This window comes from Cyphomyrmex costatus, unplaced genomic scaffold (genome assembly GCF_001594065.2).
Source record: "Cyphomyrmex costatus isolate MS0001 unplaced genomic scaffold, Ccosl1.0 scaffold344, whole genome shotgun sequence".
Classification (NCBI taxonomy): domain Eukaryota; kingdom Metazoa; phylum Arthropoda; class Insecta; order Hymenoptera; family Formicidae; genus Cyphomyrmex; species Cyphomyrmex costatus.
This window is the reverse complement of record NW_017277600.1, coordinates 1,323,083-1,346,923: the sequence shown is the minus strand read 5'-3', so window position 1 is coordinate 1,346,923 and position 23,841 is coordinate 1,323,083. Positions and strand designations below refer to the sequence as shown.

General features: G+C 32.5%; 4 protein-coding genes across 11 annotated transcripts in view; 2 read left to right on the top strand and 2 right to left on the bottom strand.

Annotated features, from left to right (window-relative positions):
• Positions 1–135: 135 nt before the first annotated feature.
• On the bottom strand, positions 136–6,437 carry Sting (transmembrane protein sting). Of its 5 annotated transcripts, none has more exons than XM_018542778.1 (3): positions 4,395–4,416; positions 4,120–4,184; positions 136–1,625 (listed from the first exon to the last, which is right to left on the bottom strand). In XM_018542778.1, exon 3 carries the CDS (start codon positions 1,299–1,301, stop codon positions 204–206), a length of 1,098 nt encoding a protein of 365 aa, XP_018398280.1. In that variant the 5' UTR covers positions 1,302–1,625; positions 4,120–4,184; positions 4,395–4,416; the 3' UTR covers positions 136–203. The 5 variants fall into 5 exon arrangements, with proteins under 5 accessions (XP_018398280.1, XP_018398284.1, XP_018398282.1 ...); XM_018542782.1 differs by having other exon boundaries at positions 136–858; XM_018542780.1 differs by lacking the exons at positions 4,120–4,184; positions 4,395–4,416 and adding an exon at positions 6,195–6,437.
• On the top strand, positions 5,477–11,467 carry LOC108776234 (macoilin-1). The gene is made up of 12 exons (XM_018542777.1): positions 5,477–5,889; positions 6,785–6,926; positions 7,017–7,143; positions 7,324–7,453; positions 7,601–7,667; positions 7,776–7,989; positions 8,089–8,347; positions 8,439–8,678; positions 8,878–9,054; positions 10,349–10,627; positions 10,743–10,936; positions 11,138–11,467. The coding sequence occupies exons 1-12, from the start codon at positions 5,810–5,812 to the stop codon at positions 11,398–11,400; spliced, it is 2,172 nt and encodes a 723-aa protein (XP_018398279.1). The 5' UTR covers positions 5,477–5,809; the 3' UTR covers positions 11,401–11,467.
• A 6,798-nt stretch (positions 11,468–18,265) lies between these two features.
• The window catches only part of Dcps (Decapping enzyme, scavenger), a 10,103-nt gene continuing 4,527 nt past the window's right edge, over positions 18,266–23,841 (bottom strand). For 3 of the 4 annotated variants that reach the window (XM_018542794.1, XM_018542792.1, XM_018542795.1), the window contains exons 2-5: positions 19,561–19,961; positions 19,310–19,455; positions 18,868–19,204; positions 18,266–18,718 (exon numbers count right to left, since the gene is read on the bottom strand). In XM_018542794.1, coding sequence (XP_018398296.1) covers positions 18,534–18,718; positions 18,868–19,204; positions 19,310–19,455; positions 19,561–19,936 — 1,044 coding nt within the window. In that variant the 5' untranslated portion in view covers positions 19,937–19,961 and the 3' untranslated portion in view covers positions 18,266–18,533. Of the gene's footprint in view, positions 18,719–18,867; positions 19,205–19,309; positions 19,456–19,560; positions 19,962–20,112; positions 20,391–23,841 lie in introns of those variants that run through there. The other variant, XM_018542791.1, reaches the window with a different exon arrangement.
• Positions 21,790–23,841, top strand: part of UGP (UDP-glucose pyrophosphorylase) — a 12,982-nt gene continuing 10,930 nt past the window's right edge. The window contains exon 1 of the mRNA XM_018542790.1: positions 21,790–21,952. Coding sequence (XP_018398292.1) covers positions 21,929–21,952 — 24 coding nt within the window. The 5' untranslated portion in view covers positions 21,790–21,928. The remainder of the gene's footprint in view (positions 21,953–23,841) is intronic.

Here is a 23,841-nt window from a genome sequence, read left to right as displayed (position 1 = left end):
GAAAATTAATGGATTTCTCAAACGCAGTACATACATTACATCGCTTTTGCACTGTAGATAAATTTCATATCAATCTTTATATTGTATATATGTATAAATGTAGAATAGAGGATATACAATACTGACACAGTGCACTATTTTAGGTATTTGCTTGTAAAAGTTATCACAATTTAGGACATTTGTCGCCTAATTTCTTTCAATATTTATGCAGACTTTGTTATTTGTGATATTCTTTCCAAGAGTATTGATGCAACATTAACTCTTTTTCCTTGCGCGTCAAAATCGTTATAATAAATTAATTCGCACAAATTTCTGGTTTCTGGGTCGCTTTGCAAAATTTCTTGCAGTTTAGTATAAAATTTATCGATAATTTTATCTTTATATAGTTTATATGCAAAAGATTCAGAATGATTGTGTTTCTCTACTTCGTAATACGTTAACAAAGGTGTTGCACCTTCCACCACTATATATACTGGATTATTTTTCGAGTTTCTTCCTCCAGGATATATCTTGTAGGCATTATTGCGATATATCCTGCCTATATTCCCAGCCCGGTTGCGTTTCTCCTCCTCCAGCTCGTGTACATTCTCCATCCACTGATAGGACGCTTCTTTTAAGTTTGGTGGAATGCTTCCAGAAGATGGTATTAAAAGAAATAGCTTGTGTACCGGAAATGTAACATTGTGATAATCCTCGAAGTTTTCGATTTTCTCAATTATGCCCTTTCTATCGGTTTCGGTGGATGGTAGTGTAAGCCGCAGATAGCCGTAATAGAAACTATACGCCATACCTGTGCCATAATCCAGACCCCTCATATCATTGAGATCAGGCATCAAATGTGTCATATATTCGAGCGTCCTGATAATACAGAAGGAAAATATCATCAACGGTATGCACACATAGGGCCCGAATTTCCAGATGTAGCTGAATGGGTGTTCGCGAGTAATGACACTCATAATAAAAAATACAAGTGTAAATATGATAATGATCACCCAGTGATTGAACGCGTGATTGAATGATATTTCGAAGTGATATTTCGTCAATGAATAGAAGCTCTCATTGGATTGCTGGCCGAAAATGAGAGACGAGATTAGTATATACCACAGGAGTAGTATTAAGTCACTCAGCACGAAGATTATGCCAAAGAAGGATGTAATGAAGATGGTCGCGGCCACCGCATTCTCGTTATTCAGCGCATTCCTCAAGGCCAATATGTAAAGAAAAATGATGATTGAAAAGCACATAATGAAGACCATGTTCTTATGATTGAACATATTTTGGAAATCCTTTTTGGTTTTCATCTTCGCTGAACTACAATCACTGAATCAAGCTTGATCCGCCTCAATCCGGCCTCCACTGCGATAAACTTCAGAGAAACGTGTTGCGTCAAGTGGCTGGCAAGCAACAACCATCAAGTATCAAGTAACACACCTGCCTTCCTTCTACGAATTATATATCGAAATACCTAGAATGGGAAACGTTAAAAGCTTATCCAGATGAACTTGCATAATCAAGCGTAACGTGCCGTGAAAAAGCCGACCATTCTTACGTGTCCGATGTCACGTTGCTGAACTTCCAAGTCTATTTTATACCGTAAATACGTAAGTGGTCGACTTCTTCTTTTCCTATGCATATATATCAGCTTAACAATCACTGAACTATAAGCGGGTGACTTTTTTTATCTTATTTACATAATTGGTGAACGTAAGGATGAGTAATTAGTGTTATATCATGTGTCATTATAAATATTCATAACATACGATTTAGTAAACATTCCTTAATTGAAAGGCAATATTTGTTTACATCGTATATCGATGTATTTTAAATTGTTATTACCATAATGTAAAGATTTTAACTGGATATTACTACTTGAAAAATAAAACTAACTTTGGTTTAAAAAATTAAATAAATAAAGCGCTGACTTATTAAACTGCCCATGTATATTTTTTATTCTGATTTAAAATGATTGAATATAAATTAGATATGCTTTAACTTGATAAAATATATCTACTTCTCATGTTACATTGAATTCTATCTATCAGAGAAGTTTCTCACTCCTCTGCTTCTACTCTCTGCTTTCCCACTCTCTGGTTCTACGTATACATAGGCAGGCCTGAGTATTTGAAATACTTTTTTATTTGAAAAACATATTCTTAAGATAAGTGTTTTATATTTTCAACATAGCACATGAAAATGTTTTGTATTTTATATTTATATATATATATAGATATCATAGGGAGTATATAAAAGTATATTTTATATTTCAATATTAATAAAAAATTGAAAGTATTTTGTATTTCAAATACTAAAACTGACAATTAATCTTATTATTTAAATTACAAAATACACGAAACTTTCAACTTTTCAATTTCAAATACAAAATATGTAATACTTTTATACGCACCAATAAAATATAAAATATACTTTTATTGTAAAAATTGTTTTATTTTGTAAAAAATAAAATGTTTTAAATAAAAGTATTTCAAATATAGTTATATATCCAGCCCTGCATAGGATACTGAATGATTTTCAGCAAGAGATAAGGATGATACAATAACTTTGTTCTTTTTAGTCTAACTTTTTGCACAGTTCTTCTGCTTTCTGTTTTTTTCAATGTAAAATTAAAAAAAGGAAAAATGAACCGTGAAAGAAGTCTAGCTAGTATAGGCCTAGTACAACACAATGAATCATTATTATGTACATTTTTGTTATCTATCAAAATAGTTGTTAAAGACAAAATTATTACTGTATTACACTGCATCATACTTGTTTCTTGCTGAAAAAAGTAAAATCATATTATATCCTTTTAACTGTTAAATTAGCCATGACATATCTAACAAGGGGACGCTCAAGCTAGTATATCATGGATTTGTTTGAAAAAAATTGATACTTTGAGACAAAAAAATTTACACGTGTTTCGGCATTTTACTCCATAGAGCCCCGATTGGTCAAAACAAATTAAAAACCAAACAAATTTCTGCGCTAGTGATTGAAGTACCTTATCTCGTAAACGTAAAGCACATCACTGTATGGCTCGGTTGGTAGCTTAAACTATTTATATCTATTAAAACCTTTTTTTAACTATTAATAAAACATTAATTATTAAATGTCTTTATTATGATATTACTGTAAAAAATAATATATTTTAAACTATTTATATCTATTAAAACCTTATTACTCGTACAAAAAAGTGATATATACATTTTTTGTCTACAAAATTCTCAACCTTCCGAAAAATAACATGTTTTAATTTTTTCTAGTCGAAAACGCGTTTTTTTATATTAAAAAATGACTCGTATTTCGGATATATATTAAAATTAATTTTTATATTAAAAATAAGATAGGCCCAAGCTTATTATCGCACCTTATGTTTTCGAAAAGTTGAGAATTTTTTAGAAAAAAGTGTATAGATCACTTTTTTATACGAGTAATAGTTTTGTAAGTAAAAATGAATTGAAAAATTTCAAGCAAAACTGGCAATCACTAGCGCAGAAATTTGTTTGGTTTTTAATTTTTTTTGACCAATCGGGGCTCTATGGAGTAAAATGCCGAAACACGTGTAAATTTTTTTGTCTCAAAGTATCACCTCAATTTTTTTCAAACAAATCCGTGATATACTAGCTTGAGCGTCCCCTTGTAAGAAATATAATTAAATATTTATACCAAGAATCAAATATATCGAATGTCAGTCCTTAATGTTGTTTTGTATAGAACTTCTACTATAGATACGCTAGTTTTATGATCTCTTAAGCAACTGCAAAGTACTACAATGGATTACGGCTGCGGTCTATTTGATGCTACAAATATTTCGATGCATTTTTTGTATTAGTCGATTAGTAAAATTCTTTCTTGTAATTGGTCAATTAAAAGCTTCGAAGCATTTGTAGCGTCAAGTGGACCGTACAACAGCAATTGATAATAACTAACATAAGCCGCTGCAAGTGACTTCTTTTTTTTTAATTAATAGCTCCCGCCTTCTAAAATTGTAGGAAGTTAATACGGTCAAATCACGTTTTATGAGTTCGATCAATTTTTTAGTTATCAATCGATTGCAAAATTGAAAAATGATGATGCAATTTACGTAAAAAGAGTGTAACCCGTTCAAATTGGTCCAAATACCATAACACCTGCGTCTACGACGTCATCACATGCTGCATAAACATGCATCGGGGCGAACGACGAATCTAAATTCGCAGAACAAACAAGAGATATGCTCAACACTTTCAAAAATATACTATTATGCTGGTCTACAATAGGGTCACAAGTTGCAAGTCGTAAGAAATAAGTCAATCACAGTTGAATATGACAAAAATAATCGACTATGATTGGTTAATTTCTTATGGTTTACAGCTTGTAACTCTATTGGAGAAAAGGCTTCAGAATAGTATCCGAACCGAAACGCGTCCAGCGCAGTCGAATGGTTCTCCAGAACTGACTGACTGCAAAGTGCAAGTGCCTGGAGTCACACGAAGCGTATTTGCCGCGTATCGCGTAACTACGTGACCAATCAGAAGCAATCTGCTATTGTGGTTTAGCACATTTTACTGATTATTGATTGGTTACGCGATACGCGGGCAAATACGCCTCATGGGACTCCAGCCTGACAACGACAGGACGCGTCCATGCAACCTGAGGTTGAACTAGGATATGCCTTCCATCTGACACAACCGTCGTTCTATCTCTCTTGACATTCAGAGAGTGCCAAAGATAGAACGACACTTGTGTAATCAGGTGGAAAACATCCTTAATGAACTCTAGATAATCGAGGAGTGTTTTTGGCGGGAAGACGTTTGCCGACAACCTCTTTCATTTCCGGTGACGGGGAAAGGAGGACGAAAAGCGTGGCCGAGACAAAGGCGCGGGAAAGCGGTCCCGTTTTTTCCCTGGCCGGTGTCGGTTGGTCTCACGTCGCACATGGTCGCACCTGCCGGTGAACTCGCGATTTCGTAATCGCGAGGCGACGTGCGATCGTCCTGTAACGGTTTCTCGGGTGCAGCTACGTCTCCCCGTAGAAACACGAGAGAGGAAGTTGAAGGAAGCCACTTGGCGCCAGGGAAAGAGAGTGGGGGGGGGGGAACAGGAGAGTGAATTGGTGGGTGGGTGGATCGGGAGGGGAGGAAATGGAGGGGAGAGAGCGGAACAGCGTGTGTTGCCAGGTCGCGCGCGCGGAGCGCTGTTAGCGCGAGTGAAACGAGCCGATGGACCGACCACAGCACGGTCGGGAGACATCTACGATCGATAAAGGTTCGTAGAGAGAGCCTGAAATCGCGTCGCGCGACGGAAAATCGCGAGAGTGGAAGGAGGAGAGAGAAAGCGAGAGACAAATCAGCCGGCAAGCGGCAAGAACGCGACGCACGCTTTTGTAACAAGAGGTGATAAACGCTTTGCGATTTTTCGCGACGCAGGCAGGACAGCTGCTGCGACGACGACGACGGCGGCGGCGACAGCGGTGGGTAGTAGTGGTGGTGATGATGGTGATGCGCGACGCCGCGCGATTAATACAATCGGCAGGTGATTTCTCGTCGCTGATTAAAGCGCCATGTCCCGCAATGGACCAATCAGCTGCTTGGTAAACCGCCGTGAGACCTCGAGTCTGTCCACAGACGAATGACAACAAAAGAGACTGATAGAAGTCGCGCGCGCGAGAGATCGAGCCCGAGTTTTTTCGCACGCGAGTGTGTTACCCCCGCGCGCAGCCGTGAGGCCCAGTATATTCGCCGTCGCGGCCGCTTTTTTTCCGTTTACCCCCCGTAGCGCGCCGCGAGTAACGTCGCTTAGCCTGGTGGTGGTGAAAGGTGCCGTGAGGAATATGAAGAGGAGAAATGTCGAGTGCGGTAAGCTTCGGAGGCCCTTGAAACGCAACAAGCTCACCGAGGGAATCTACGGAAGGTAAATTTCTCACGCGCCGCCATATGCGTATTCGCGTTATGTATGTACATCTCTACGTCGGGGAATGGCCTCCCTCCCCCCTCCTCCCCGACCGCCCCGCGCCGTGTCCCCCCTTACCCACCTCGCGGAAAGACGCGAGTGTTGTAGGTCACGACAACGATAACGACGACCATAATAATGACGATCATGATAATTATGATTATCATCATAATGTTGATGACGGCAGTGGCAACGATCGCGCGCGCGAATGTCGAAGCAACCGCGGACGCCGAATCGACGCCGTTCGCATCTCGCCTGACATTTACCTGCGAATGTTCTAAGGATAATACGCATCTTCGTTCTCAGAGCTTTCCCCGTTTTCCTTCGTCCCGTAGCCTCTTGTTCAAACGTGGGTCCTCACACATATTTAGCGCATATATGCAGCATCCCATGTTCCAATGACTCTCTATGTATGGCCTACAAGCGGCTAAACATCACGATAATAATAAAACAGATGTGATAGCCTAACTTTTCTTTTTTGTTCCCTTTTTCTGTTTGGAGAGCGTAAGATCTTGTTATGTAAGCTCTCTGGTGTTTTTGATAACACCAGAGATACCTTGGTATCTCATTTTATGTGATTCAAACATATTTATCGAATATTTTGAAAGAAAGTACAGATGGCTCGCAGAGGTCAGTATAATTTGTTTTTTTTTGTCGCTGCCTTGAACTGCATTAAAAACTTTTTTCTCATTTTTTGTTCAAATATATATTTTATTTGAAGAACAAGTATATGTCAGTTGAACTACAAAAAATTAAAGTAAATTTAGAAACATATACAGATGTATCGGTCACTGTGAATTGTAACCTAGCAAAATGTAGCAAACAGCACATTTAAAAATAATTACGTGTGTTTCAGTACCTTGCTTTATCTAAAGTTTCTTCTACTATGGGCCATGGTGATTTTGGCAGACTTCATTTTGGAATTCCGTTTTGAATTTTTATGGCCATTCTGGCTGCTCCTCCGAAGCGTTTACGATTCTTTTAAATATCAAGGCTTGGTAAGTGTTAAAGTGTGTTACGCAATTACTAAGATCACGCAATCAGACATTATCACATATATGTAAATTACTTTTCTCTTTCTGTTTTAGGCCTTCTCTGTATTTTTTATTTGTATTGCACTTACGTCAGACATGATTTGCTTCTTTTTTATTCCTGTGCATTGGCTGTTTTTTGCTGCCAGCACTTATGTTTGGGTGCAATATGTCTGGCATACAGGTACGTAGAAAACAAATATATTTGAAATATGGACAAACATGTAATGTACACCTGTTAAAATGTGATTCCTTCTACTACTGATATTGGTCCATGACATGGTTGTAGGAATTAGAATTTTAAGAATTTCCCCCTTGGTTTTTAATGGATGTAACAGATTAACCAAATTCATATTTTATGTAGATAAAGGAGTGTGTCTACCAACTGTGATGCTGTGGCTACTATTTCTATATATAGAAGCAGCAGTGCGGTTGCGTGACTTACGTCATATGCCATTTCACCTAGACCTCTGTCGGCCGTTTGCAGCACATTGGTAATAATTTTATCTTTGTTTTTGTAGATGAATATATCATTAAAAAATTATGCTTTGTGTATATTATTAGATGTATACAGATCTGGTAGGATAACCTATTTACGTCCATTTGCTCCAAATAAAGTTTTCTGCATTGCGTATTTCTAGCATTGGCTATCCTGTAGTTACATTGGGCTTTGGTTTCAAGAGCTATGTAGGCTACAGAATGAGGCAGGTTAGTAATCTTCAACAATCTTACATTGATTTATTACAAGAAGATCTGGACTATAAGTAAGATACTTATAATGATTATAATATTTATCTCGATTCTTGCTCTTGATAGAGAAAACAAAAAGATGTGGCTAAAGAGAACGAGTTCTATCTACAATTACTGCAGCAAGCACTGCCTCTAGAGCAACAAGCTATGTCAATGCAGCAAATTCAATCGCAAATGCAGCCACAGACACAGCAGGTCACTGCGTCGTTAGAGCAAAATGTAAAAACTCAAACACACAAATTGAGTCCACAGTACAATCCAAGTCCTGAAAAAAGCAGAGGTAGCTTGTATTTATTATCAACTATTATTTTGTGTAAATACAGTATTGCTATAATTTCCATGATTACACGCATTTTAATGTTTTTGTTTGGTCTTTTAGAGGGCAATAATAATTCCATAGAAACAAACGTACAAAATGGCGGAGTACACACTAGTAGCCAGGTCACATCACAAACACAAACTGCTACTACTAAAAGTACTCATAGAAAATCTTTAGACAAGAGTGAAAAGCAGGAAGAGCAGCATAATAAACATAATGTATCAAATAATTCACCGTCGGATAAAAGCGACAAGAAATTTATACATAGTAATGGCAGTACAGTATCGCACAGTGACATACAACTCATCGAAAGGGTGGGGTATGGTCGATTTCATATTCGAAAGTGTATTTCTTCTTAGTCACACTTTAATTTTACGTAAAATACTCATCAATACAATTTCTTAAAACAGATCTGTAAATGATTTTGACATAAATGAGGTAGAAAAGGATAAATCTATCAAGGGTTGCGGACATACTACAATAAAATCACAAACAAATGGTTCGGTAGCAGGAAAATGGAATAACGTGAAAGAAAATCGAGATTCATCGTCTACTACTAATGTCCAACGGGAACGTAAGACTCGTCAGGTTAAAAATACGAGTGAAATAACAGTGGAGCAACAGAAACAGCAAGACGATTATTATCAAAGGTATTTCATACGACAGGAATTTTTCTTGTAAATACATTATAAGTTTTAATAGAAATTCTGCTAATCCAATATATTTTCAAAGGCATAGATTGAAATTACAAATCTGTGTGGTATTTGTACTTCACAAATCCTGTACCGTCTTGTATCCATCTAGTAGACTTCCTGTCAGTTTCTTCAGCATGATTTGTCGTTGAAATAGGTTACTGGTGTGTCGCAGGCTCGAGGCAGACATAAAACGTTTGAAGTCAGATTTGCAATCAAGTCGGCAGATGGAACAAGAATTACGATCGCAAATCAATGTCTTGCTCAATGGAGAGAGACAAGCTAAGGGTGACATTCAACAACTCCAACACGATAACGACCAATTGCAAAGCAAGTAAGTCATTTTTTTAATAATTAATAACTTTATGAATTATGTAATAATTGTAAATTATTTTTGTAACATTACTATTAATTTATATAGAAAAGAATAAGAAGTGTAAGAATCTATTCAATTAGTATATTTTATATTTTAAAATAATATTGAAAATATTATTTTCAACTATAACTTCATTTTTCTAAATTTTAATTTTAAAACATATAAATTATAGGTATGTGTAATGTTAACATATATAGTAATATAATCTATAAAATTTATTGAGAATTCTTTTGTTTTATTGTTTTTTCATTTTATACATTAAAAAGAAAATATTTTTTATTGTTCCTGTTTGTGTTAGTATCTGAACAGAACAAAATGTCTATATAGATTTATGTATCTACATAAATTATAAAATTTTGTAAATAATTTGTTGAAATTTTAGTTGAATTAAACATTTGTTATACTATTAATCATGTTCATCTTATATTCTTATGATTTGGTATATACTAGAGATAATGGAATTATTAATCATTACATTCTCTTCTACATATAGTAATATTAAAACAAAAATATCACATTTTGTAGGACATACAAAATTCAGTAACTCTTAGTTTTTTAAAAATTGAACTTGATAATACATAAAAGATGTGAAATTATAGTTTATATTATCAAAAAGAGTTAATTATAAATAATTATATTATATATAATTGTAAATAATATGTATATGTATATATGATTATTATTTAATACAAAAAATTTCACTTTATAAACTTCTCAAATGTTAAGGAATCTATTTCTTTATTCCACAATTTTTTTTATAATTATTTTTATAAAATTACATTAAAAAAATTTTAATTTGTATTATAAATGTAATATACAGAGAAAAGGGTGACAGAAACTTTTTATTTTGATATTTTAATAAATCAATGAATTAAAAATACACCTTTAAGAGTTATAATAAGTTCCATCACAAACATCAATAAAAGAGTTAATATGGTCATATGTGACTAAATCAACAAGACCATATTAACTTTTTTACTAACATTTGTGACGGAACTTAGGATTATGTTATTTTTCTACGAAATTTAATATTAATATTATACTGAAGAGGATTTAAAATAGAAGATCAAAACGCGCATATGTGGCGTGTACGTGCGTGCGTGTGTGTTTTATAATAAATTTATACACGTACAACCTGTGATGGCTCTTAAAGGCTTTTCTTTAATTCATTGATGTACTTATTAGTCTTATCTGAATTATATATTTTAATAAAAATTAGACAAATCCTGTAATGTAAATTTTAATATTATAGATTACATGGTCTAGTGACGGCACGTCAATTGGATAAGCAAACAATGTCATCGTTGGAAAAGCGAATTGCAGAAGAACGAAAGCAACGTAATGCATGTGAAGCGTCATTGCTCTCCGAAAGAAGAGCACGACGAGCTGCCGAAGAAGCGCGTTCCGCAATTCCACCACCACCACCTCCGCTTATCAGGCAAGAATGCACTGACGTGTGTAAAAATCGAAGATCTCAAATAGAACAGGACCTTAAAAATCTGCGCCGAGAACTCAAATTAAAGGAAGAAAGGTAAAAAAAACATAAATTTATTAACATTAAAGTATAAAATTATTTTAGATTTTAAATTGCACAACGCAGAATAAATTATGTGTAAATATTGTATACATATTATATGTTGATTCAGATGTAACGCATTGGAAAACGATACCGTACGATGTAAAGAGAACCACAGAGAGTGTGAAATTCTACTCTCTGCAATCAATGCGCTGCAAGATAAAAATGCACATTTGGAAAACAGCTTGAGCGCAGAAACGCGTATAAAACTTGATCTGTTTTCGGCACTTGGCGAGGTTAAGCGACAATTAGAAATCCGAGAAGGTAAATAATTGAAACAACGCTTTATCCGCATTGTTATATATATATATTTTTTTTTTCGTTTATATTATATTTTTATTTTATTAATATTTGTAATATATAATCGAAGAACTTGTAAACATTTGCCAAAAATAATAGAAACACATTATATTACACATTCTTGTTGCACTAGCAATATATCATATTATTTTTTTGTTAAATCAGGCTTAATCAGATCTCAAGAAAAAGAAATCGAGATGTTGAAAACAAAAATAGCGCAAGATTTAGCTGTGATGCCACAAGATACATTTGGTCCAACGCCAACCTGTGCGACGTCCAAGCTTCGTTTAAATAGTGAAGTGAGAGTAACAGGAACAAAAATACGTTCAACTGAAAGTCCCTGTCCGGGGTGTACCGTGTCGAATTTGGATCCGAATGCGACAGCGTACACGCCTAAAAGTTCCCTTATAGCATCAACTGAAGCTTAAGGAATTACAATTCTCTCATCAGAAACCCGATAGTAGGATACATCAACTACAAAGAATGTTTCAAGTTTCTTCGTGGAAATATCACTATTTAATTCACAAGTATGCAAAAATACGGATTTATCATTCAGCTGCTGAATCTTTTCTGCATCAATCTTCTTTAAGATAATACATATTTTTATTATATACGGATCCTCCCGATGTAAACGAAACCTGGAAGTCTTCCATGAGAAACTTCACGAAACATGTTTTGTATCGTGTCTTGTCGTTTTGAAAAAGGAATGGAACCGTTGACATTACTTATGATCATACGACGCGGAACTGGTTTCTATAATGTTAAGGAAATCCAGTAACAGTCTTAATTTGTAACGTTTATGCTGTAGGTTGATCTTACGGATATGTAACAATTTATGAACAAACAGTAAATCGTAACTATCTTTTTTCACATGCATAAATATCGATAATAATGTCTAATGATTAAAAAAATCAGTATATCTAACTGTTAATTTATATATAAGTAAAATATATTTTATATTCTACAAGAATATCTCTCTCTCAGAAAGAGTTTGTCTTATACATTTGCTTAACGTTATGATGCCGATTTTTTTATATGTATTTTAACTATTTCATATTCAGAACATGATTTGAAATTTCAAATCGATCTTTATGTAAAGTAGGAGAACAGCATTAAAGGATTTTTTTTTGTGAGCGAAGGGAGCACAATAAGAGAGCTGTTGGAAAAGTTAATATCCGTATTACGATCTTCCTGCAGTATGCCTAAACATACAATGACTTGTCAAAGATGCATTCTTATTCAAGTCGTATAACTGAAGCTAGTCCATCATACAAACTATTTAAATATCATTGGCGTGTGAAGCCATTTTATGTTATGCGATCATCATGCAGAAATAGCCATTGACAACATAGAAAGAAATATGAGCATTATCCAAGAAGGATCAAAGTAAATGTCACGACGCCAAATTTGTTTTAGGTAATCATAATGTTCGTACGATGATACTCTCACATGCACACATGCGCGTATTTGTGTTTTTAAATTTTCATATTTTTAGTTTAATATTTTTGTTTTATGTATTGGCTTTCAAAACGGCATGAAATAGCCATTACATTTTACGTGTGTGGAAAAAAATATAAATTACAATGTGATAAAAACGATTGATTCGTAAAACGTTACTAATAAGAAAATGTAATGACTAACTTGATCTAATTAAAAAAAGATTTGGCATTCATATAATGATCATGCTGGTATGTGAGACTATGTAATGCCATATATTTGGTTAAAACAAAAAAAAAGTTTAAACGCAAAATGATAATTTTATTCAAAGTACAAAGATAGAAAAAAATTATTTTCATATTAAAATCACATTATTTAAATAAGAATATTTATTTCATTATTTAGCATCGAAAAAGTTGATAAAACTACATTGTGACTAGATATAAATGTGGATAAAGTTCTTTTTTTTATGTGATGTCTATTAATATAATTTCAGAGTTGAAAAGAGTTATGTTTTCTTTTTTTTTTTATAATTATTCTTAACGTATATATCTGTGTATACAATATGTATATATATATATATGCTGTATGTTATATGTATACTGTATAATTATATAGAGATATATATATATATACATATACTTATAAGTACATACATATACATATGCATATATGTATACGAAATATTACATGACTTGAACAAAAGCTTTATGGCACCATTTAAAGTGTGTTATTTACATAATGTTTACATGAGAGATCTGTTTACTTTTATAAAAACATAATTTGTATGCGGCGTATATCTGGCGCCTAGTTATTTTAAATATTCGCGAAAATAGAGCGATCTCTATCAGTCTATTGATTCACAAATTACACTGTTTAATAATGGGTGCTATATTTATAATTCTGATTTCTTTAGATTAATGTATCTTTACCTTGAAAAATTGATAAAAATTGTTATTTTTAATTTTAATTGGTTTAATGTGGAGTATTTGGAAGACTTGTTTAAGAGCATACAATGGCATTACGAATGATTAATCAATAATGATCAAAGATTATGTGTGTGTGTGTGTGTGTGCGTGTGTGCGTGTGTGTGTGTATGTGTGTGAGTATGTGTGTGAGTATGTGTGTGTGCGTGTGTGTGTGTAGAATTGATTGAATAATTAATTGACATTAATAAAGTTGGCGTTTTTATTCTATCCGCAAGAAAGCCAGTACTTGCTTCATTACGTTGCAAATGTTGTGTAAACTTGTTAACTATTACGAGGTCATTCTTCCATAATTGTACATACAAAGCACTGTCATGACAATTTACTTGTGGACACTAGTAGTGGATCATGACCAACTAGTCAAGCGAAGGAGGAAGTTCTACAAGCACGAATATTTAATAGGTATTCAACATTCAAACTTTTTGCCTTTTATGGAAAAAAGAATACAGAACCCTCTCACTTTACTAAGATTTAGCATTTGGGCTCATTGGATAATGTCAATTGTGATGAGTCCACAATTTCTCGGATGATCCACGTAAAGGACGACGTTGTAAAGGCTTTCCTGCACAATGTGTATATTATTATTAAATTTTAAATTTGTCTTTTCAAAAGAGCAGTGCGAGTTTGTTACTTATAAGAAAATTACGTAGAAGTTTTCTAATTTGCATATGTTAGTAACGTGTATATCGTGTATTCGTGTACTTTAAGTGCAATGAAATAACTTCGATGGTTGCTAGTTTATTGGGGAAAAGAAATGATAAACCGTACATGCATTTCTATTTCCGAATTGTTGTCCCAGTGTCGAAGATATTACTTATACTTAACTTTGATCTTGCGAATAAAATCGTTTATAAGTTTCGATTTAGATTTGCGTTTGTTTACATTTTGCACACAAATAACGTAGCGAGGACGATATAGACATGTACATATTTACCGGAAAGGAATTTTGATACCGCTTCGTAAACGTATCGGTGTAATTGTTGGGGCACTTGCGTGGAATAGTTATTTTACTATAAAAAAAAAGTCAATTTATGTTACGGTGACTAAGATATCTGCCGATTTAATTGGACAACGAGGTTTGACCGACAGGCTTGTCAGTAAAGAAAAAAGAAAAATAAAGTTAAAAACAGCTATTGATTTGTATAAAAAAAAAAAAAGAGTATCAATTAGTATTGTGAATACGTGTACCTGACTAAGGACTTTATTCTTGAAAAAATATCGCATACGAAAATACTATAGTATGTTACGTCTATTATAGATTTTTGTATGCGATATAGATTCAAAAACATGAGCCCAGGACGTGTGCTGTAGTGGTTCTTTTTCCTTTTCTTTTCTTTTTTTCACTTTTTGGCTAATTTACTTATCTTGGATTTAATTCCATCAGAAAGAAGGCTGGCTTGATAAGCAGTTAATATTATGTGAGATAATATCGTATACATTGAGTTATTGTGATATACATACACACACACACACACTCTCACATACACAAAGAAAAACAGACGCGCGCAATACATATACACAGATACACATTTACATAATCGTCATATGTAAATATGCATTCGCTTTACATATTTATTTGTGTATACTCGTACATCGCGTGCATATGCGGTCGTCTATGCGTATACACATACATATATGTGTATAATTATTTTAGTTACTACATAACGTTCTCTTATCATAATAAATTAATAATGAAATAATTAATCGATCGCTAATAGGTAAGTTTCCTATTTCCAAATGCATTGTTTCATTTCGCGCGACAAGAGGAAGACGTGCGTAACAAGGTACTTAATTTTTATGTTTGATTTTGTTCGACATTCTTCTTGGACGTGTGTGTGAGAGAGCGAGAGCGAAAGAGAGACATGCACAAAAGAAGATTTAGGTACTTTTTGTAATACTTGCTTCCTGAATAATTTGTAAGTTCTCTGATATTACATAACTAATTTATTAAGTTGGCGAATTGACAATAAAAAGCTTTTTCGGTTTTTTAACGAGGTTTTCGGCGTCTCGAATTTGACCTTAAATATAATGGAAAAAGTATCGCGGACGTCTGTTTTTTTCTTTTTTTTTTTACGTATTAGTTATTAACGTCTTGTGCGCTTCCACAAACACATGCGTACTTATACTTATTGTCATTGCGTAGCAATTAAGTTTATATCGTCGCGAGCGACGAATATAGCATATTAAATGCAGCAACAGCAACACCGCTATTGATCTCATACATTGCGCGACCGTACACGCAAATGCCCTTATTAACGATTTATTACAAAACCGACATGCTGGATATCTCGTAGAGTGAAATTTATAAAACATACTGTAATCTTTTTCTGGAGATAAAACAAATCAAGCAAGTGACATTACGCCTAACTGAAGAGAACGCACGTGCGTTTCAACCTGCTGCATATAATTTATATATATATATATATACACATACATATACACACATATATATATATATATATTTGTGTATGTGATATGTATCATATAAATAAGGCAGCGAATTTAAAAAGAAAGAGAAAAATAATCTGGCTAAGAGAACCTTTACGATTGTGATCGTAAAACTCACGAAGTATATACATATGTACGACACTATCATACATGCGTTTCTACTGTTAATTCGTAACCAAGCTTTGAGAAATCCTGTTTCAAACGATGGCATTTCTGGCCAATACTACATTAATCTTGTATTTATAATGATCCTTCTCTTCTGCATATTTTCTGTCTATCGGTCATACAGAATATATTTGACTTTTGTTTTCATATTAAAATACATGCTTTATAAATTTTCCTTTTATCCTTTCGAGATCATACTCTAATCTCCTATTAAAGATAATTATAAGAACACATTGAGATTCCTCTTCTTGCATATCCTAATATTGTAAGTTTCATAGAAGAGAGAGAGATATGATTCATAACTTCGCTATACAGAAATCCATACTGCTTTGCCTTTTTCTCTGTCATTTTTGTTGTTTAAAAAAAAAAAAGGAAAATTCAGAAGCCGTATGAAATAAATAAAATTGTTTGTTGAAAAAGAAACACGCGCACGCCTAAGAATTATTTTCAAACATACAAATATTCACATTCAAATGATATAATTATACAAGATTTCTAAAACATAAGGAAGTAGAGATTATCGATGATATTAATAATAGATGACTTTTTATTGTATATTATGCTACAAATGATCTCTATAACAATATTTATTAAAATAAACATTGTAAAAACTGATATATATATTGCGTATAGTTTATACATCAATGTGACTACAGTGATATTAAAACTCCAATTTTTCTGGTGCACTGTGATACGATTAATGACATTGTATTTTTATTTGCCCTACGATTTTATTCGTTGAATATTTATATTTGCAGCTTTCTTTTCCTCGGTGATTAAAAACAAGAAGAGGAATTTCCATGATTTATGTGAATAGTTTATGTTGAGGCCGACACTCTGGCGACACAATCCGACATTTCTGATTTATTTTGAATAAACGTTATCTCCTTTAATGAAAATGAACGAGTTCTTGTAGATCTGCTTGTATATATAGAAACAACAGTTAAAATTGTAGAAATTGGTCTTGTGAGTAACATCGATTCGCGATCAATGGTCTCTTTTTTTATAAATGCAATAAAATACATTCAATGTAAGCAATTATAGAGTAATATAGAAAGCAAGCATTTTAGCTGGCAATATACAGAACGCAGTAATATAAAATTCAATTTTAACACATTTTATGTTAGGATTAAAGCACAATTATACTTACAGGTTCTTATTAGTTTTGAGAACGATGATTTTTACTTTGCTCTTAGATACGAATGAATATTATATTATTTTTTGAATGATTATTGCAAATCGAAAGAAATCTGTATTATGCAACGTGATTGTGAATTTTTAATAAACCAAGAATGCATATACACAGATATATGTACGTACGTATGTATATGTATACAAGTTTCTTTTCTTATGTTTCAGAAATACTTTACTGCTCTCTACTAAATGTGTCAATGCATCTTATACAAATACAAACGAATAAAAAGGTTTAAAAGCGACGAGAGAAAATATAAGTAATGAAATATTTATTATTTTCGTCCTTATCAATCTATATTACATTACATCTTATACACACAATCTACTTTTATATAAATGTTTCTCGTGTAAATATAATAAAGGGTTGCCTATAAAAGGAACAATACAGTGTAATAAATCCTAAACCGTAAGAAATCAATTATAGTCATTATCAAATGTGAAGTTAATTTCATACAGCTTACAATTCACTACATAATATTATTCCTATTGTAGATGGACATAACACTTTCGAGTTTGCAATTACGTTTTGTCAGGTCAATTTTTAATTGTCTCTATTTTCGAAGTTCCTGTTTCTTCATTGCAACTATATTGCAACAGAAATGAGAAAATATGTTTTTTTTTTTACTTAAAGTAAATAGTGCAAAGAAAAACTTTGTATAGTTTCTCGTTTTTATTTAAATTCAATAAATGTTTACACAATAAAAAATCTTGAAATTTTATGATATATTGAATTTTAAATAATTTTTTTTTTTTAATAAATATATTGTTATATTTTTTTTTTATTCATTTTTATGTAAAATATATTTGTACCATATATGACTTTAAAAAATGGTTAAAAAATAAGTACTCTTCAGTCTTCCATCTTCTTTTACTATTTTCAGCTATAAATAATTTAAGATTCACAATAATTATGATTCTAATATATTTTATTCATACGAAGTTGTAAAGATTTTTTGAAACGTTCTTATAATGTTCGCTTCGCATGAAGTATTCCACGAAAGCAAGGTGTCAGGATTCTCAACGGGAGTAGGATATGACAAGCAACTAGGAAGACCAACACGTATTTCGGTTAGACTAAATAACTTTAATGTTATCGCGGACTCACATACAACATTCACCTCGACGTTCAGGACGAACAAGACGCTCTTCAACGTATAAGATTACGCTATTTCTATAGAAAATGTTTCTGATTAAAACACTGCATGTTTAGTGATTGTCTTTTCTTATTTTCAAGTAGTAAATAAAATACATATCAATTTCTTATTATATTGTATATAAACGTAAAATATAATTTACGCTTTTTTGAAGTAAAACACGCAGTCTTATTTACACTATATTACAGTCTCTTGTGTTTCACACGTTGATGTTTGTAAAGCTCCATGAGATTTAAACTTTTCGTAAAGTGGACTTCCTTTAAACACGACATACGTAAGTACTGCTTTCGTATAATAGTCCGACATCAGTTCCAAATTTCTTATAACTGTTGATAAAAGATGCGCTTTTTCCACATATATTCCTACATGAAGATAATATATTGCAATTAAAATATCCACTTTTTAGTCATAAAATAATATATATGTATATTTCGATATGTAAATATACATATATTTTTATGTATAAATACATATTTTTCTATTTTTATAATTTTCTTTTATAATAATTTACCTGGTGCCTCGAACATAAGATAGCAGAAATGCACATGTAAATAATAGTATGATGGCTGATAATGGAAATATATTCTGAGCTGAGACGTAGGTATGTTAAACTTTTTACTAATCGCTGCCGTTCCAGCATCTCGTATGTTTTTCAATAAAGAAAGATGAGATCCATTCAACTCTCGCAATGATTTTATTTTTTTAAATGGCAGTGCCAATAACTTTAATGTATCCATTTGTCCATCCCATTTGAAATCTGTCACTAATACAAAACCATTATCCTTGTCAGAGTCCTCGTAAATAATACTTTCTTGTTCAGCTTTGTGTTCCAAAATATTAGTAATCCACTGAAAAAGAGAAAGAATATAAAAAAATCGAACATGCTTTCTATTTTAATGATTTTTTAAATTACACCAAGTATGAATCGACATAACATTTCAAATAAATTATACCTCTAAACTTAGACTCATCGACTCAATGTAAGGGAGAGTCACTTGTTGATAAAGTTCATAGGTTTCATCTATTACATACAACTCCTGTCTCTTATATTTATCAATGTGTGTCTGAGAAGCAGGATATATCACAGTCACATGTAGACCTTGAAAAATAAAACAGATTCCTTTATAAAATAGCAACTAATATAGGGATTAGAATACATTAAGATATACACATATGAAAAATCAATAGAAGCAGAATGTTATACCATTATTTTCCTCAGTTGGAAAGCAATTGTAATTTCTGTAGACATCATTGGTAAAGACCTTTCGGAAAATTGTCTTCCCATCGAAGAAATCATTCTTCAAGACCACCTTGTCGTGAGGGAAACTCTTTTGCTCCAGCAGGACAACCGCCTGGCCCTCGCGATTCTCGAATGTTCCCTCCATGCATATTAACTTTCGAGCACAGTTATTCTGCAGTACCTTAATTACTTTGAAATCCGACAGATCTAGCTCTGTCTCACTCGTGTCAATCTCGCTTAAATTCTTCTCAACTACGTCTGTGCTTTCTTCGTCTAACTTGACTTTCTTTGCTGGTGGACGGTCTACTCCGAAGTTTGTACTTGTACATTTCTCTGCCATGCTCGTTATTTTAATAGAAAAAAATCTAAAAATAGAATGAAATACCGTATTAAATACAAGACATTGATGTAAACATTAATGTTTTTGAAGTGAAAAATATAGAAAGATTAAGGTACATAAGTACATAATAATTTTTTTCACGCTACTGTTGGTATGTGCAAAAAAACACTTTTTACCGGTGATCACAAGAAAATGCGCTGTTCTTTTCTTTCTTTTACAAATCCTTCTTTTGATACAGTGATTTAATAAATACTTGTCATTGTTCAATCCCTGTTACAATTTTCTCTGATCATGAATGGGATCAGATCGGTAGATAACAACGGCAGACACTGCAATGATTCTGCGTGATAAGACCGCACGCTTTTCTTAACAAAATTTTTATAAATGAAACAATATAAACACTGGTAAATACAACAATCAGTTACACTTTACAGCGTAGTAGAAGTCGGAGCACTCAGACAGCAACTCGGAATAGATCGGAGGAACGAGAAATAATAATCATAATAACTAGACCGGTATATGGCGGTGTATGACCCATGAGAATACAATCTATAGATGCGAACAGAGAAACAATTCCTTTTAATTTGTTCTTTGTGTATGTTAAATCAGTTTTCTCTGGTTAGAGACTATATTTATTTCTCTTTCCTCTCTTTCTCTTCAATAAATTGTTATCGATTTTAAACACAAAAAGTATAACAGCAAGAAGTCACACTTCCACTAATTCTTTTTACTTCATAGGTCTGTTCTTTTCATAGCTAAACATTTTTCAAATATGTTCTTTTTTTCCTCTAATGTAAAAAGAAAGAGGTCTGTTTTTTATTTTGTTAAACTCTTCCACGGTTTCTTATTTCTTTTTATAATTTATGTTTCTTTTTTTCTTCAATATAAAGAAAAAAACGTTTCTTTCTGCTTGGTTGAAATTTTTTTTACAGATCTAATAGAATTTATAAATCTTTATTTATCATGGTTTATTTCTATTAATTATATTATATGCAATTATTTTTTAAAATTAAAAATATTGATATATTAAATTTAATATGATCTAGATTTATATATCTTCATCCAATATAGATGTATGTTTACACCTTTTCTATTGCCGCATAATTACAATTTTTTTCTACAATTACTTCTATTGATGATCGAACATTAAAATTACAAGTTTTAATAAAAATCGAGTATCATATTGAGTTTTAAACATATATACATGTCTATGTAAACTAATAAATCATTCGTAAAATAATAAATCGAAACTATAATATAAATCATAAAGTTAGTACTAATTATCATATTCTTAGGCCCGATTGCTCCACTATACTAATTGATTTTAAGAGAGGCTTAAAACTCTCTATCTCTTTTAAAACCGAAAGAGAGACAGAGACAGAGAGAGTTTTAAGCCTCGCTTAAAGTCCAAATAACGTTGGTGCATTCCGTTAATCACTTATATAAATTTTAGCAGTCACGCGATTTCTTTAAGACCGATCGTCAGTCCATATATACATAAGAATAACGCGCATAAATTTAAATTTATCACTCCTGCTCTCGTAATCACACGATCGCTGATTTTAACATATATATACGTTTCTATCAAAGTTCTGTATAGTAAATAACGCGGTAAATTTCTCTTCAAAAAGGGGAGTGTTTTCGCTGCCTAATATATTCTGTCTTTTCTCTTCATTACGTTTCATTTGAATATGCTCACCAAGATCGTGTCGATCGTGATGTGATCACCTCGTCGGTAAAATCAGTTACTGTAGCTCTACTTACCGACCACAAGGCACGTCACGAACAGGCATATTTTTGTGATCAAGAATATCGTTCGAGATAAAAATATGGATTCTTTCGTAATAGTTCGAAGGAATTTGTACGGTGCTTAGGTGGCCACGTAATTCGGAAGCGATCGAATACGACAAGTGTTCGATTTCTGTTTCTACCTGTTGTGACCTTCGCTGCAACGTAAAGAGTAATTTACGTCTGAATACAATTCGAGCGACGATGCTGCAAGTCGACGACAGAAAGGTAAATCTTGAGCTCTCTGAAGTGTCTCTCTTCCCTTTATCATCCATTTAACCTTCCCTTTTATCGTGCATCTTTTCGCTCTTTTATATTTCTCTCACATTGTTTCTCATTTGTTATTTTTCACTTGTCAAGGGCGGACCTTAACAAGAGTTAACAGATTTGTAAAAAGTAATACGGTGTTCCATCTGGCATCTGTTTTTCAAACGATTGACGAAGCTCTTTGATTTCCCTTATCCTGGTTTACTGATACGAGTACGTTTCCGTAGATTTGCATTGAGGTTATGTTTTAGCCTGACGTTTTTTACGCGGCTTAAAACTGTTATCTTACGACTTCTGTTATCTTGAAACCTAGAACTTAAGTCCGATTCATTTATGCTCGTTTCTACCAATGCCGTTTAATTTTAATCTCGGTTCAACTATCTTTTTCTAGTTCTGAGAATTAGAAAAAGATAAAATTGAATTGAGATTAAAATTAATCTATACATTAGTACGAAACGGACACTAATTAGCGATTAATTTATCGAGAAATAATAGATAATAGTGAGTCTTAGCTATTAAATACTTCCCGACGTTGGATAAAACAATTTTTTATTTCTGTGGAAAGAAAGATTAGGTTAAGAATGAATTTTATGATCGCAAGTATTTTGCTTGAAACAATTAAGGATTGTTTCTACCAATGTATGAGTAACTTTAATCTCTGTAACTTTGATTTATTATATTTATCTTTTTCTAATTTTTTAATTAAAAAAATATAAAGTAATACATTAAACCGTGAGAGAATTAACTATATCTTTTTCTAATTATTTAATTAAAAAAATATGAAATAATAAATTAAACCGCGAGAGAATTAACTTTATCTTTTTCTAATTTTAAGAAAAAGAAACTAAGGGGCCCTAAAAAGGTGATTAGTCACCTTTTGTAAGTAGGATTTGCACACGGATGATTTACGTATTACTGACACTACATGTACTATTACAATATCTCACGCACACATATACATAAATTTTTGTGTAAAACAATAACGTTTTAATTAGACGTCTAATTGTAAATTCAATTCTAAAAACTCCACGTTGTTTCTTCGTATACACTACACAAGTGTGGACTACTCTTATTTCATAAGTATTGGTTATGTACCTTTTCTATATGAAGCAAACATTGTCACGATGTGGCAGCTCTAAAGTGCCATATTAAACTAAGAAATGATAGATTTTAATTAAAAAATTTTTTGACGCTTTCGACATAAACTCCACAGACATATTAATGCGTATGCATTTAATTTCGGAAGAGGATTTTCGAATTTGTGAAAGAAAGAAAAGATAATTGTTTTATAAAAATTATATGATCATATGATAAATTATCATAGTTACCACTTGTGTATATGCTAAGTAATAAATAAAATTAATTAATGTCAAATATTAAATTAAAACGAGCACACCCAGATGGCCGATAACAATAAATTTATTCATGATATACTGACGATACGTTTCGGCTTAACTTAGCTATTCTTCAGGCGTAAAACAACTTCAAATTTATATATAAAAAACAAAGTATACGCATGGTATTAAATATTGCAAGATAATGAAATGGAAATTAATATATATATAAAAAATCTTGGCATACATAATGAGGTATTCAAGTACATGTTTCAGTTAGACTTATTATTAGTCAAATCAGACGTAAGTTCGGAACTGTTGGGTATTACTGAAGAAGAAGAGAAGGGAACTGTTGTCTTTTTTACCTTATTATTTTCTTAAATCTAATGACACGTATCATTTGTACGCCAAGTTAAATTCTACCCTTCTTTCTCTCCGACTCGCCCCACTACTCATCATTGTCACTCTCCTTCATATATGTATAATATATTTTTAAATAATTCTTTAAATCATTTT